Source organism: Helicoverpa armigera, chromosome 1 (assembly GCF_030705265.1).
Source record: "Helicoverpa armigera isolate CAAS_96S chromosome 1, ASM3070526v1, whole genome shotgun sequence".
NCBI classification, from domain to species: domain Eukaryota; kingdom Metazoa; phylum Arthropoda; class Insecta; order Lepidoptera; family Noctuidae; genus Helicoverpa; species Helicoverpa armigera.
Window position 1 is genome coordinate 18740718 of NC_087120.1, and position 14820 is coordinate 18755537.

Here is a 14820-nt window from a genome sequence, read left to right on the forward strand (position 1 = left end):
ATTGCTGAACGTCATTTGAACATCAAAAACATTTACTAACATCGCCAAGGTAGGTTCGTTTAATTTTATAATGATATACAGTTATCTGCAGGACAAACTATGAGTTTTCGAAGCATCAGCTTTCTTATAAGTATATTCTCTTTTGCCAAAATGCGAAATCAAGATGTGAAAATTCAAAAGAAACAGTTCTTTTCAGGACAAACTACTTGTTCCTGTGTCATCTTTCTTTTAGGGGTAATCACTTTCAACAAAATGCGAAATCAAAATTTCAAAAATTCTCAATTAACGGTATGCCCACTTCAACAACCCAGTACTTCCTAATCGCAAACTCGGAACATTCAATCCAAATCGATAGCATTTCTACTCGATACCGAGCATCGATTTTCCACGCTCGGTTCAAGGTCAAGCTAACTATACCCACTAACGCCTAATTGAATATGGTACCGTTAAGCCTTCTCAAGGTCGCCAGCGATCGGCTTGCGTTGTTACAGTAATAGAATTTACGCACACCTCGGAACTGTGATCATTGCAAGTGCAACATGACTTTGAGAAATTGTGTTAACTATTTCTATTTAAAAACTAACATACTAATATGTAGGACTAATATTGTAAGTTTGAGGGGATAATCTCTGGATCTGTACAACCGATTTTGATAATGATTGTACCAATAGAAAGACACGTTTCTTGTGTGCTATATTTTATCCCGTTACGGGAATTTATTGTCTGGATAGTCGGGTAAAGAAGCGAAAAACGACTAGAAAATAATCCGTCTATTAAATTGGAGACATAATGAAGATGCAAATACAACTTAGTAACTATCAAACGACCTTTAACAGCAAAGACATCGTAAACAAAATTACTGCAATAAATTGCCTTTTGATTACCTACAGTCTTAGTTTAATTTGTGTGTGTATCTATGTCAAAGTTATTGATCCAAACGATTAAACTGTTTTGGTTTCTTGGTAACCTCAAATGTGTAGCGTAATGAAGCCAAAGCATTTAAGTGGGCATAGAAACGTTATGCATTATGTATAACGCGCGCCGCGGCATATGCCGTGTGTCTAACACATTCATATCGAACAACAGATTAATTAAACTATCACTGTTTAAACACCTGTAACTGTTTAACAGTTAATTACATCAGTTTGTGATGTGCGCAGCTTTCATCTCGTAGTTTTTATCGCAGCTAGACAAACAGCGGTATGATAATGTTCGCTAGTTATGCTATAACCACAGGACTTCAAGGCCGCTTGCCAGCCGTGCTATATGTTAGTGTAACAGATTCAGATTGTTGATACCTGCGTATAGCAGTTTGATTTTACCTTTCATTTACCAACGCAGCTAATATGAGCTAAGTACCATACCGTGATACAGTGAAAATTATCACAAAGAAGAAAATAGCAAGACTCACAAATGTAATTTCAGAGTCAGGTAAAACCTATAAATAGCTATTCTAAACTCAGATAATACTATTATTAAATCAGCAGTATATTTAACAGTTAGCATTTATAACGTATATGTATATTATTTACTTGTCTGCACTCCGGCACCTTTAGGTGGGATAAAAATAATTACAGCACCGGATTTCGTGCACACATGATGATGCTTCTTTCTCAAAGGTAGACTAGCAAGCTGATTATATCTCCCTGAACAGTTTTATTTAACAAACACCTCTGGTAAGAAACAAATATTCATTTTAATAACAATGTGTTCTGTAAAACAGCTGTGCATGCATTGGTTATGATTTACGATCGATAGCTCAGTGGTTATAAGGATTGTTTGACGCTAATTTTCAGTATTGAATAGGTTAAGATAAATCAATAGTTTAAACAATATGCTGTTTATCTCGCCGAGAGTCTCGTGTTAACACCCTTATGGCTAGACTGCTGGCCGGCCGCCAAAGCGGGCATGCGACTCAAATATGTAGGCGCACTCTGGCAAACACTGCGGGCTCAACACTTTCCGTCGATGGTAAATCTATATTTACTAACCGTTAATTACGTAATTCTCGGTTTAGTTGTCAACACTGATAATAATTAACTCTTAGAAGAAGGAATCGCGAAGCTGCTCTGAGAAAGGCCACAAATAAGAAACAAAATACGGTGATGCATGCAACGACAAAATGAATCAGTTTTTGGAACACCCATCAACAAGACAACATTACAAGCGCATAGCACTCCACTGTCAAACACACATCTCTCCCAAGAAAGGCCACTGAATTAAAACCTCCTTCCTTCAATACCTAGCTAAGAACTCCCCTAAGAACTTACATAATTGATATCGATACTGATAATCCTCTTACCTCGTTTCTGCCGTCTATCATCGCTACTGCGCCGTACATCTTTTTCTTTCCGCACAGTTTTCTTGACTGGCTCCTTTGGTTTGGTGCCAGTGGCAGCACCCCATGTGCCGGAACGAGCTCTCACTTCTTCTATATTCTTCTTAGGCGATTTTACTACTTCTTCGTCGATCTTAAAAATGTCGGCTGTAGACACGGGTGCTTCTTTAGGAGCCACCTGAAATAGTTAAACACACATTGTATTTGAGGAACTGTAATGTCTTCCATTGTTGAGAGATCAAGAATTGGTCTCTGGGGAAGACTCTTTGGGTCATAACATCAACTTATTGATCATGATTGAATGGACTATATGGAAACTAAATGGACAGTTCAGTTCTATTGCAGCGTGACTAATTTTTGGGCGTCATGTGCTGTCTAGAAAACGAAAGTATGTTTCTGATTAATTTTAAAAGGGAAAGGTATATACAATACTCTACTTTTACAAGAGAATACTTACTTTGTCTTCGGTCCTTTTAACCCAAATGTCCTCAGAACTAGCGGGCACATCATCATCAACGGTAGATCTAATTTCAATCAAACTACTATCAAAATAGTGTTTGTCAAGGTGGAGATTCTGTCCTGCAAATATGGAGCGCACATTCGGCCGTAGTTCTTCAGCACCTTTCGTGCCGAAATGGACCGTGTGTGCGTTATGCACATGTGCGTAGAGCTCGTTCGACGGCAGGCGGCGCGGTCGGTGGTTCAGTCGTAGTCACCAAGAACTTGTGGCGAGCTCCCATCACAGTCCTCTTAGGAGGCTCCTGGTCATCTGCCACATGGTTATCAGCAGATGCCGACCCGCTGACCACATTAGCGTTCTGATCTTCTGTTCCAGTTGTGATATTTTTATTAGCAATATTATTACGATTGCTTCTCGTTATATTTTGAGGCTTAGCTTCACTCCGAACAGGAGAGAACAGTAGATCACAATCTTTCTTTTCATCGTCTTCATCTTCTTCGCGACATTGTGATAATCTTCGCCGCTCCGGGAATGGGAACGGCGAATTTGAGTTTCTACTAGATAGATTGTTGCAGTGATTCATAAAGTAGTGTTGGAAGAAACTATCTGTTTCTGGAGTATCATTGTTGTCGCCCTGGATTATATCCTTGAGGGCGGCGAGTGATGTAATGGTGTTGTAGTTAATAGCATTTACCAAGTCTTCGCTATCGGTGGAGCTGGCCGAGACGCTGCCCGCGTCTTCGTCCGCCAGCTTGCTCATTTGCTGACATACTTCGTCTAACGTGACGTCAGTATCTTGTGCCTCAGTTTTTTTCTTTTTCTCATTTTTACGCCCGCTCTTCTTTACTTTTACATTTGAGGTCGCTTTTTTTTCGGTATCCATTGAGCAGCATGTGCCTTTAATGGTTGGCTTAATCTAAGATATTTATAAAAGCGGCTAATTACTTAAGGCACTTACTAACTTTACACAGTTAACTCACATAAAGTCACATGATAGTACAGTTTAATGTCCCAAATTAAGTAATATCGTAACACTTTTCGTGGCTTCCGTCACCGAACATAGGGCATGGTGATGTTGTATGATTCCAAACTGTGTCCAGGGAACATTTTACGAATCTGAAATTACAATTGGATTTAACATTGTGTCACGTTCTATTTCGCAGTAGTAATAGTTTTATATTTTTCCTTGGTACTTGCGTGGTCTAGGAAACTTACTAATTTTGAAGTACAAAAAACATCGTAGTGATTAATGATCAAGTTCTTAGTTAGCAACAGCAAATGTAGACTATCTTATATAACGATCTAAGATAAGAGTTAACCCTGACAAATGGCCATCTTACATAATTACAACATGTAATGATAAATATCTTTGAAGCAAGCAATTTGTTTCAGTATGCGAAGAAACAATCAAGGTCTGAGATGAAAAATAAGAATGTAAGTATTTGAATAAGGCTGAAAATATCTTCCGTATTGTTGAAAGTCAAACATACTAATAACATCTCAAAGAGAAGACTTAACGACTTAAGACTGCACTGGGTTTTCAGAACTAAAATTCTAGAATATTGAAACATTATTTTGCCATGATAAAAAGGCAAATAGAAATGACCCATAAGACATTTAAAGTGGTTCCCATAGACAAAAGAAAGACAGCAGATAACGACTGGTGTCACATATTTTCCTGACGGCATTTCCAGCGTTCTCAAAAAATGATGAATTACAGCAAAACGTAATTTACACAGGGTTAATTTATTCGCGCTGATACTTCATTCTGTTATCTAATCAAGAACTGTTATAACAACTCACGTACAGCGATGAGCAAAGAGCATGATTTGTGAAATCTCTTCAGTAAGTGTTCACAATGAAATTGTACTTTGTCATGATAGGTTTTTATCGTAGAACTGATCTCATGATCATTTCTAAGGAATATGGCTGGTACTTAACATATGACAGTGAGCTAGTTACTTTGTAGCTGGTACTGCAGAAGTAATCGAGTGAGTGAGAGGCAAGTTTAATCTCCTAAAGAGTTCTACTACCAGAGTTATTTCAATACCACCTTTACGGTCTCTGACGTGGAAATTTTATCGACAGCTACTTCTAGGTACAGTCGGGGACCAAATAAAACTGGTGGTGTCACACCGCCTGGCCTAGGAAGGCATGCTCTAGGTCCTCCACAAATGTCCAGACTCTGGGCTGCTTAGTGAATGTTTCTAAAAACCACAATGCGGCCTGATCCAGGAAACGAACCCCAGATTCCGTGCTTAGCTGTCGAGTCAGTAATTTTTAATATTGTAAATATGTGATCTTGTTAATACATCAAACCAATAAGAATGGAAGACCCAGGAACAGTCACCACGCTAAAGTCAGCGGCCAAAAATAAATTAATATTTACGGAAGCAGTTTCACGAATTCTAAATATACTTGCTCCACATTTCATCAGCTGACACTGAGATAATGTCAATCAATGAACAAAGTACGCATACAATCATGCAATAGAACCGAACAGCATCCTTAAAGTAATTACAAGAGATCGTCAAGTCATCACATGACATCCCAACGTCCAGTCTTAATAGACGCACGATGAATGTACGTGTACCGAATAATAATAGGCCCACAAGTACTTACGTACTTTGTAACAATCCTATTGTCTGTCATTATTGAAGTGTTTTCTACGATAATAGATTAATAGCTGATGGGTGGACCGCGGCTCGTTCGCCGTTGATGGATCATCGAGCACGGCTGTCTGTCTGTTTAGCAGCGGACTAATGGCTCAATATTGAGAACCTATCGACCTTGGATATGCTATAAATGGGTTGTGTACCGCTAATTAATAAACGAACCACTGGGGAACAATGTGTGCAAAGCAGCTTAGTAATATTTTACGTTGCGGAAAACTAATATATTATGAAATGGGATGCAGCTACATTGTGTTCACAGTGAGTGACTTAAAGGAGCATCAGGGATAACCTTTGATAAAATCTTGGAAATGAATACAAAGACAAACAATTTTTTTAGAACTGAACAGTTAAGACTTAAAAGTAGCTACTTACGTGAGATAATTCTCGAGAATTTATGTAAAATTGAGCTAGTCAGGCCATGTTGAGATTAATGAACGATCAATGCTAATGCGGGTGGCGCAAGGACGCAATCACAGAGTGCATAACAACTAGCAAGCTAGTACTCAGCTGTATATAAGTAAATTAATTGTTGATATAAATCTATACTGGTTTTAGGAGGCCATGTTGTTCGAGTTAACTGAATCTATCTATAAAATAAATGTCTTGCTGATTGATTGTAATCAATCAACTTACAGCCAAAGAGAAAGAAAATTAATTTCAGATTTTTTCAAAAACTGACCTACCTTGTGAAATTGACAAAAATTAAAGCTCAAACTGCTCCTATCATAAAACTATTTATGAAAGGAAAATATTTGCAAAATAATAGTCAAGTATCGAAACGAAAACTTATTTCCACAGAACAAATTACCTAACTTCTCTCAAAAACCAGACGAGAAATCGCAAAAGTCAAAGAGAGAAACTATCATGTACAAAGATTAGTTCTGGAAATAATAAGCCCGTAACCTCGACTTAGCTATAACACATTTCATACAACTATAGTCCACCATAATAATATACAGACAATAGATTTCAAACAAACAAACATACGTACTCGCCTAGAATAGGAATTACGTCATTATGCTATCATCCATCATTGCTTTACTAAATTAGTTATATACTAAATACGGCTGTTTCTGCGGTCATTATAAGTGATTTTGGAAAAGTTTTTTAAAGACTACTAATGTACCTAGATGCCCGAATTTCACAGGTTGTCCAAGTAACTGAATTGACGGGGTCAGGTAGCCTGGCAGGGCTGTGGGATTGTTCGAAAGAGTTACCGCGGTCCCGTTACATGAAGGGCCTAAGATGGAACATGGTGGGTTTAAGTCAGTAACAGTCTGACAATCCTCACGCTGCACCCACAGCGGGAGGGTTATTTGGTAAAACAGTGGCAATCGGCTGCATTTTATTAGACTAGACTAGTCACAATCACATGACTGAAAAATGAAGATTTTGATGAATCCTCCACTGTCAGAATTCCATCATTGAATATAATGTCATGAGTCGGCTTGGAAACACTTTATTGGCCGGTAAGATAGACGAACGTTACGGCAACAACTGTGTTCACCAGTATACACAATAACAAATGTTTACATTTATTTATCTTGCAATCGATAAGAGAGACAAAACGTGACGTACAGACAGATATGTAGGTGCCAACTTGAATTCTCATTTAACCGATTCATCACACAAAACGATAGGTAGGTACTAATATAACGAAGAGGAAACAAATGTTTTTGTGAGTAGTCTCCGTAAGTACTATTTGAAAATTCTTTCACTGTTGCAAACTACACTCTTCCAGAGTAACGTAGGCCATATTTTATACCGGTACGGGCGAGTTTTATTCCTACGGGACAGGGGTGCACCGCGGGAAATATCATCCTAATTAATACGAGATTTTGCGCGAAAAGAAATAAAGTTGATTGGTCAATTAGTTTTTCTTTCTTCATGTGTGTTTACGAATGTATTTATTGACACGCAAATCTCTAGTATTTTAATCACCTCGTATTTCTGCACTAATTAATGTTGTTACATAAACTAATGTATTTTAACGAGTGGAAATATTCATCAAATGATCATCAATCAAACAATGCATAGATCAACTTATGCATTCAGTATATCAATCTTACTATTTTAAACGCGAAAGTTTACATGTAAGAATTGGTGTCTGTACCTATTTGTTACTCTTTCACGCGAAAACTGCTATATATGGATTTTGGATTACATGTGGTCTATAGGCTACTGTTTATCAAGGTCTGGAAATTATCTCCTTCGGGACGCGTTTAAAACCCTGAGCAGTATCTAGTTAAGTATAAATATCAAACCATCGAGGCTCATATACTCCACAGACCTACTTATCAGACTATTTCAAAATCCAGGAAGCAGAACATTGAATAGAAATTACAATGGAGCCGTTGCTCGGTAACCGTGAACCAAAGGGTTTGTTGTTGCTAACTGCCGGCTCGAACAAAGGGCGTATAACTGAGCTATTCTGTGTAATATCATGTGTTAACCTCAAGTTCGCATACTTGATTCTTTCATCTAACTGTCATTTGCAGAGACTTGATATTAATTGACGGAATTTGCAGCATTTTAAGAACAGCAAGGCTGGATACAAACTGACATACATGTGTACAGTGCTAAATATTGTCGTGAAGGAAAAAGGACTGCGGGAATTACATAATTAATTACATCAATAAAATGAAACATAGACCATGGCCATATTCAAAGTCATCAACATAACATGATATGTTTGAATTAATTAATTCTTATATCCATCACGCAAGGGGAATATTCAGTCTGAGAAGAGACGGAGATAATACATCCATCCTTATTTGATACACAAGTATGGACATTGCAAAGGGCTGTCCCATAGTGCATCTACAGATAGCCGATGGTAAAAGGTAATTAATGGAAACCAAATGGGAGATGCCTTCAAAACGATGGATGGACGATCATATAAAGGGGACATAAGGGCTCCTTAAAGGTATCGATGTATCGATGGCTATCTTAAGAGATGGCTAAACTGATTAAAGCATCAGCCTCAAGTACGCGACTTCAAGATATACTTAGAAGGTTAAATGTACTTTCTAAGTTTATCTTGAATACCAATAGTAGAGAGATTACACCCTAGAGAAACCGGGGCTTGGTAGTCCGCCATGAGCAAGCGTGGTGACTTTGACATTGATGCCTATGTTCTGACTGATGCCTGGTGATAATGATGACAAAGATTAACCAGTGGACAGCGGACTTAAGACTAGTCGGCATGTCATTACTAGCAATTTCCTATTATCAAACGTCATCATCCGTTGTAATCGCTAAAACTGTCAATAAACATCCCAATTGCCTTTTCTAGCCTTTATCAAACTATGTTGGAGTCGGCTTCCAGTCTAACCTGATGCAGTACCAGTGTTTTATAAGGAGCGACTGCCTATCTGACCTCGCCAACCCAAGTACCCGGGTAACAAAATACCCAAAGGCAAGACTAGTTGTCAAACTTACTGACTTCTAATTGCCCGTAACGACTGCCAAAGATGTTCAATGACAACCTGGACCTACATTTCATTGCTCATATCATAAATCTATAAATTAGAGGTTTGGTACTAATATCGTTAATTTTATAATAAACACGTCCCGTTGGTATATTTATCAGTACAACTGTAAAGAACAACAATAAACAATGAGAAATGACTGGCGCCTAAACGTTTGGCTTGTGCCAAATATTAGCTGAGATAAATAGATCGGATATCATAAGTAGGTTGGTTAAAAAGTATTTTATCAGTATCGGATGAAGAGATACAAACACGATGAAGAATCTTTATATAGAACTTATAAGAAAGAAGGTTTAGTATAAGATATAATAGACTTGTAAACGATTGTGGCAATCATTCATTAATTTCAAAAACTGTATTTCAAGAGACGAGATGTTTGTAATCCATGGACGTATTTTCATTAAAATAATTGTTTCATCATGATCATCATCATCTCAGCCATAGGCCGTCCACTGCTGAACATAGGCCTCCCTTAGATCTCCACAGATACCTGTTGGAGGCGACCTTTCTAAGGTCGTGTGTCCACCTTGTTGGTGGACGTCCTACGATGCGCTTGGTAGTCCGTGGTCTCCAATAATTGTTTATATCCTATTATTTTATATCTTCTCAAATCGAAAACCAAATTGGTTCGTATTCATACGTTATGCAAAATTATTGAATAATTATTTATGTTATTACGTGCCAGTACCAGTACCGAGATTATGTAAATTATTCAACTTGACAAGTAGAGCCGATGTTATTTAAATTCTATATCAAGTGCTACTCGTAATAAGTTTTCCAATATGTAGACTTGTTATCAGGCGTAATTGCACACTAGTTCTATGATTCTAGCCTCTTCTAAATCAGATTATATTTATCTAATCAAAGCAATTATACAACTGTTGTCGTTGTTTTCAGATCACTCTAAACTGCTATTAATAAATAATCTCATGCAGTATTCGCAAAAAATAATAATTAACCGAAACAAAGTCTTATCTTATCAACGGAAATATTCTAAATGCCTCGTTCGTACATAAGTTTACTTGGTGTTGGTGTTTCAAACCGTTTGACATTGATTACATGTCCTAGATCCAGTAACGAGAACGGTGTGCGCTAGTAACTAACGGCCGATCCCAATATCTTATCCATCTGTCGTTTTGTTACTAGAGATAGGAATGTGACAATACCTGTATGGGGCTAATGTCAAAATTCTAACTCTAGTACAATAGATAGATAGGGTAATGAGAAGGGCCATAAGATATTAGGTACTTGAGATCGAAACAGTAATATTGGGAACTCATTAAATCTCAGCTATTAGCCGCGATTTTAATGACAGCCACAAGGAGATATTTTCTACATGTTTTACTGGTAAAGCGTAACTAGAAGTACTAACGAATGCAAAACAGAGGAAACCTTTTTTGTTTCGTTTGTTAAAGGCACCAAAAATACTGAAACGTATCGGGAAAAAAACAATACTCGAAAAAAATCACACTATCTCCAGGTGACACGGGCTATATTTTATCCGGGTACAGGAAGAAGTATCCCACGGGACTCGTTTAACAGATAGTTATCAACAATTATCTCTGTCTTTTCACAAGTTATCGCTCCGAGCCTCCTAACCCATAGTTATCGTAACAAAGCGAGGAATTAAAAACTCTGTGGTTCGCGCAAACGATAACAGAGTGTCTGCGAGGCCGCGCGGTGTAGATCCGGCTAATCGGCGGTGATACCCACACGGCGTGACGTCATCGTTACGTTACTTGTAGGTTCGTACATCTCTAGCTGTCTTAGATAAGTTAAACAACCGGAGACGCCGTATTTAAGCCTAGTGGGTAAAGTACCAATCTCTCAAGTATGTGTAATACCAATGCAACTTTTCTAAGTTTGTATGTCATTTCTATATCTGGGACATCGATGACCAATGACTGTGTTTCGCACCTTGTAAAACACTGGTACTCAGCCGCATCGGAAGCTGACCGAAAAGGCTCGGGAGATGATGAGGTGTCTTAACAAAGTACACGCGGCTGTATGGGTATGTTTGTAGGTACGTCATGTTTATTTATTTATCAACAAAAACGGTCACTTGCCATTTGTTTACAAAAAAGTAAGTTACGTAGGTGCCTATGGGTAAGTTTATGCTATAATATAATTGATCAATTTTATCTTGTGCATGCGTAACGTAATCGAAAATGCTAGTATGAGTAACTATTCGTTGCGTTGCCCGACGTAATTAATTGCAATGTTTTTCCTCATATAGATTTGTGGGCGTGTCGGATCCAGTTGGTTAAATGATCTAAGACAACTGTTAAAGCACTTGATACACGCATTGTTTTTAGCGCAATAAGCAGTAACTCGGATACACGCACTTACGTGAACGATGAGTTAGCGAGGAAATAATAGTAGGCACTAATTTTGTCCTGTTATAATAAGAATAACAGTTTTTTTGCTTACAGTGGATTTCTCAGATAGGCCTACTGCCCTACATGTAGAATGGTGAATTTTAAAAAATACCTATATTGTCATATAAATTTACTTAAAATTGCGAGCATTAGTAGTTTTTGCCTAAAGTTTTATGACTAATGTGAAATAATAGTAGGTAGGTACTAACTTTATCCTGTTATTTAAGTACCTAACATTAATATCATTCAAAGTAACAGTTTTTTTGTTCATAATTGAACCAAGTAGGTATTCAAGTTATTTCCCAGATCAACAACTTAAAAACAAGTATGTTATGTTATGTTCAGACCAACAGCTGTTTAAGTATGTACATATTCATACAAGTATTTTTAATTTTCACTTTTTCACGTGATATTACTTAGTGAGTTATATTTAGCAAAGTGTCAGTAGAGTTTTCATACTATTTAGAAGATGGCAAGAGATAAGAGAGCAAGGAAGAAGAGATGGTACTGCAGATAAAAATTTTGGAGAAAAAGGGTATGTTGCAATGTATGCCAATAAATAAGTTAAGACCTGTATGTATCCCCAAGATGCTCTTACATGTAGTTTTTTTATTGATTTAGAAGACAGAAAAATGAATCACTGGTGTAAGCTAACTATTTTATGAGATAGCCAACCTCATCATGATGTAGCATAAATATAGTGAAAACATTAAGAAAATATTGTCTATGGTGATATTTATAAACTAGCAAAAAGATTGCACTTCTGACTAGAGAACTATTTACCGAACAAGGATAAAAAGTAGTAGATATTTTATTTTTTCAAAATTGACAATTACACTGACAAGTTTTTCCAAAATCCATATTCAGTAACTTTTTCATTAGAAAGCAACGTTAGTAATTAAAAGTAGGCCTCTGAAAAGCCATAGTTGTGGAAAACAATCATGTTAATCTGCATTTACACTTCAAAGTGACTTAAATAACCACTTGATTTCATATAGTAATGAGTAATATATGAATTACACAACATTGTGATAAATACCTACTGAATAAAACCTTACTGTACCATACTCTTTGTATTTAATTGCAAAATATGGAACTCTTTTGGGTAACCATAAACCTACAGACCTTATTCCAATTCTTGTGGTCTTTTTTGGGCAAACATTTTATAAAGATACTTTCCATTCTTTTAATATATGTTAAACTTTTACTTGAAGAAGGATTTGGACGGATAGAATTAGACATAAAGTTAACAATCAAAATGATATGAGTCATTCTGATTAAACTGTATTTTTTTTTATATAAGACTTATAAGTAACAGTAACAGGAGACAATGTAGTTTGACACCTTTATTTTTTAAACGATAGCAAAGATCATTAAATGACCACTAACGCTGTGGGTTAGCAGCGGTGAGGGAGTATCAGACTCTTACTGACTAAAAATCCATCATATTACTTTTGAAGGCCTTTTATGTACCAGGGCTGGTGACTCTTTTAAACAATCCTGCAGACATAGTTTGCCACCTCAAGTGGTAGTTCACAGAATATATTATTTTGTCAAATAGTTGTGTAGCTTAATCAAATCACCTGTTTATAACTTCTTGATATATACATAATACATCTCATACCATCAAGACTGACAAATACTATGATGAAAACCACATAAAATTGGGTTTAACCAAACGTAAGATAATTGCGCTCAGAAATATCTATGTACATACAGGTCATACTGAGATCTTCCTTTTTTTATAATTGGTGGAAGGTAGAAATATTGGTGTATGTAGATTATTGAACATAAATAGGTAAGAGTATAGTTTAGAGCAGTTTAAAGGGGTTGTCTCTGAATCTACTGAACCAATTTCGAAAACTAATCTCATTTGGTAATAGGAGATAGTTCTGCTGGGAGGCAGATAGAACTGCAAGCAACAGCTAGTCATGAAAATGGTAGCAAGTTCTTCTAGCTATAAAAGAAACTGGTCCTCTAATTTCACTTGGCATCTTCAAGGAAATATGTACTTTACAAACCCGAATAAATTGTGGCAAAGGCTATTCATCTATTTCATCCCGGTACAGGCAGCTCCCATGGGACATGGGTGAAATTGTGGGAAAACAACTGGTGTCTAGATAATAGTATAACTATGGATAGTTTTCCAAGCTCAGTAGATTGTTTTTCCGGATGAGCAGATGAGCATTGTATCTTACTTCTTAAGTTAGTATTGACTTACTTGGCACAGTCAGTCGTTTTTATGCTTCTAAATCAAAAGTACCTTGTAGAAACTACAAATAGGTATTAAAACTTACCTCTCAGGGGAATCACAGGTACCCACTTTACAAATCAATCATTGTTGGGTACTTTAACTTTTTGTTAAGTATTTAAAATTCATGAGAAATTTTCCATAAAATTTGTTAAATTACTGTTAGGTGAGTAATTACTTCAGTAAGAAAATAGTTCGTACTGCTGTGGGCAAAACTTTTTTCGACTTTTACTAGATGTGGGCACCGATACACTGCACTTCAAAAAAGTGACTATTCGATTATTAGAACAAAATCAAGTAACTTGGTACTCATTTCACTGGGACAATAATTATTTTCATCCTAGACTACGCAAGCCAAGACTTAGGTTTAGCGAAGTAGATGTGACTTAATAACTACAAAACAAACCGTAAACACATCAATAACACGCACTGCACTTAGTCCATATAATAAATTATCCCATCACAAAAAATATAAGAGTCTCTTTATATTACTACGATAGTTCACAAACAATTTTCACGATTAATTATTGAGTTTTGTAATAATCGCCTGCCCAAAACTCTTCATTCTCATTTGACAACTAAAAACCACAGACAAAATAAATACTCAGCACGCAGAACGTAACGTAATCACTGGTCGGATACACACTCCGGTTTTAACGTTGGAAGTGTTTTTTCGATCGTGTAGTAAGGATTTTTAGCGATAGTAAAACTCTGGCCACAGGTCGCCAATTTTACAGCTGCGTAAAAAAGTAGAGTAGGTATCAAAAGATTTAGGTATGTCGGTGAGATCCACAAAATCCTACCTACAAAAACCTTTTAAAATATTCAAAAGTTTTTGAAAGAAGACCAAAAAATCATCAACTCCAAAAACGCGGGTCTAGGCAGCCCTCGGGTTCGGTTCAAATCTTGGCATCAGTTATTGATATATGATATTATATAAACTGAAAGTCTCTTACTGGACAATAGCAAAAAGTATAATGCGACTAAATTGAAAGTATTTTCAATGTAGAATGGGCATGAGTCGTAATGTCGTTTCGGATAGTACAAGTGTAGTAACGTCATCAAGGTTTCATCTATTAGAGCCGCCGTACACGGACTGCTTCAAGCAGTTGAGACCGACTGCTTAAAGCCGCGACCGCGCAGTGAACTATAGTCATTCATTCGCGTGTACACACGACTGCTCGAGCAGTCGCGACCACTGCCGTCAACTGCATGATGAAATTCCAT

General features: G+C 36.9%; 1 protein-coding gene across 1 annotated transcript in view; it reads right to left on the reverse strand.

The window, feature by feature from the left end:
• LOC110373889 (uncharacterized) overlaps nt 1-14206 on the reverse strand; it is a 112027-nt gene extending 97821 nt beyond the window's left edge. Inside the window, 4 exon segments of the mRNA XM_064036709.1 lie at nt 2303-2516; nt 2796-3000; nt 3002-3914; nt 14024-14206. Coding sequence (XP_063892779.1) covers nt 2303-2516; nt 2796-3000; nt 3002-3681 — 1099 coding nt within the window. The 5' untranslated portion in view covers nt 3682-3914; nt 14024-14206.
• Between the last annotated feature and the right edge of the window lie 614 nt (nt 14207-14820).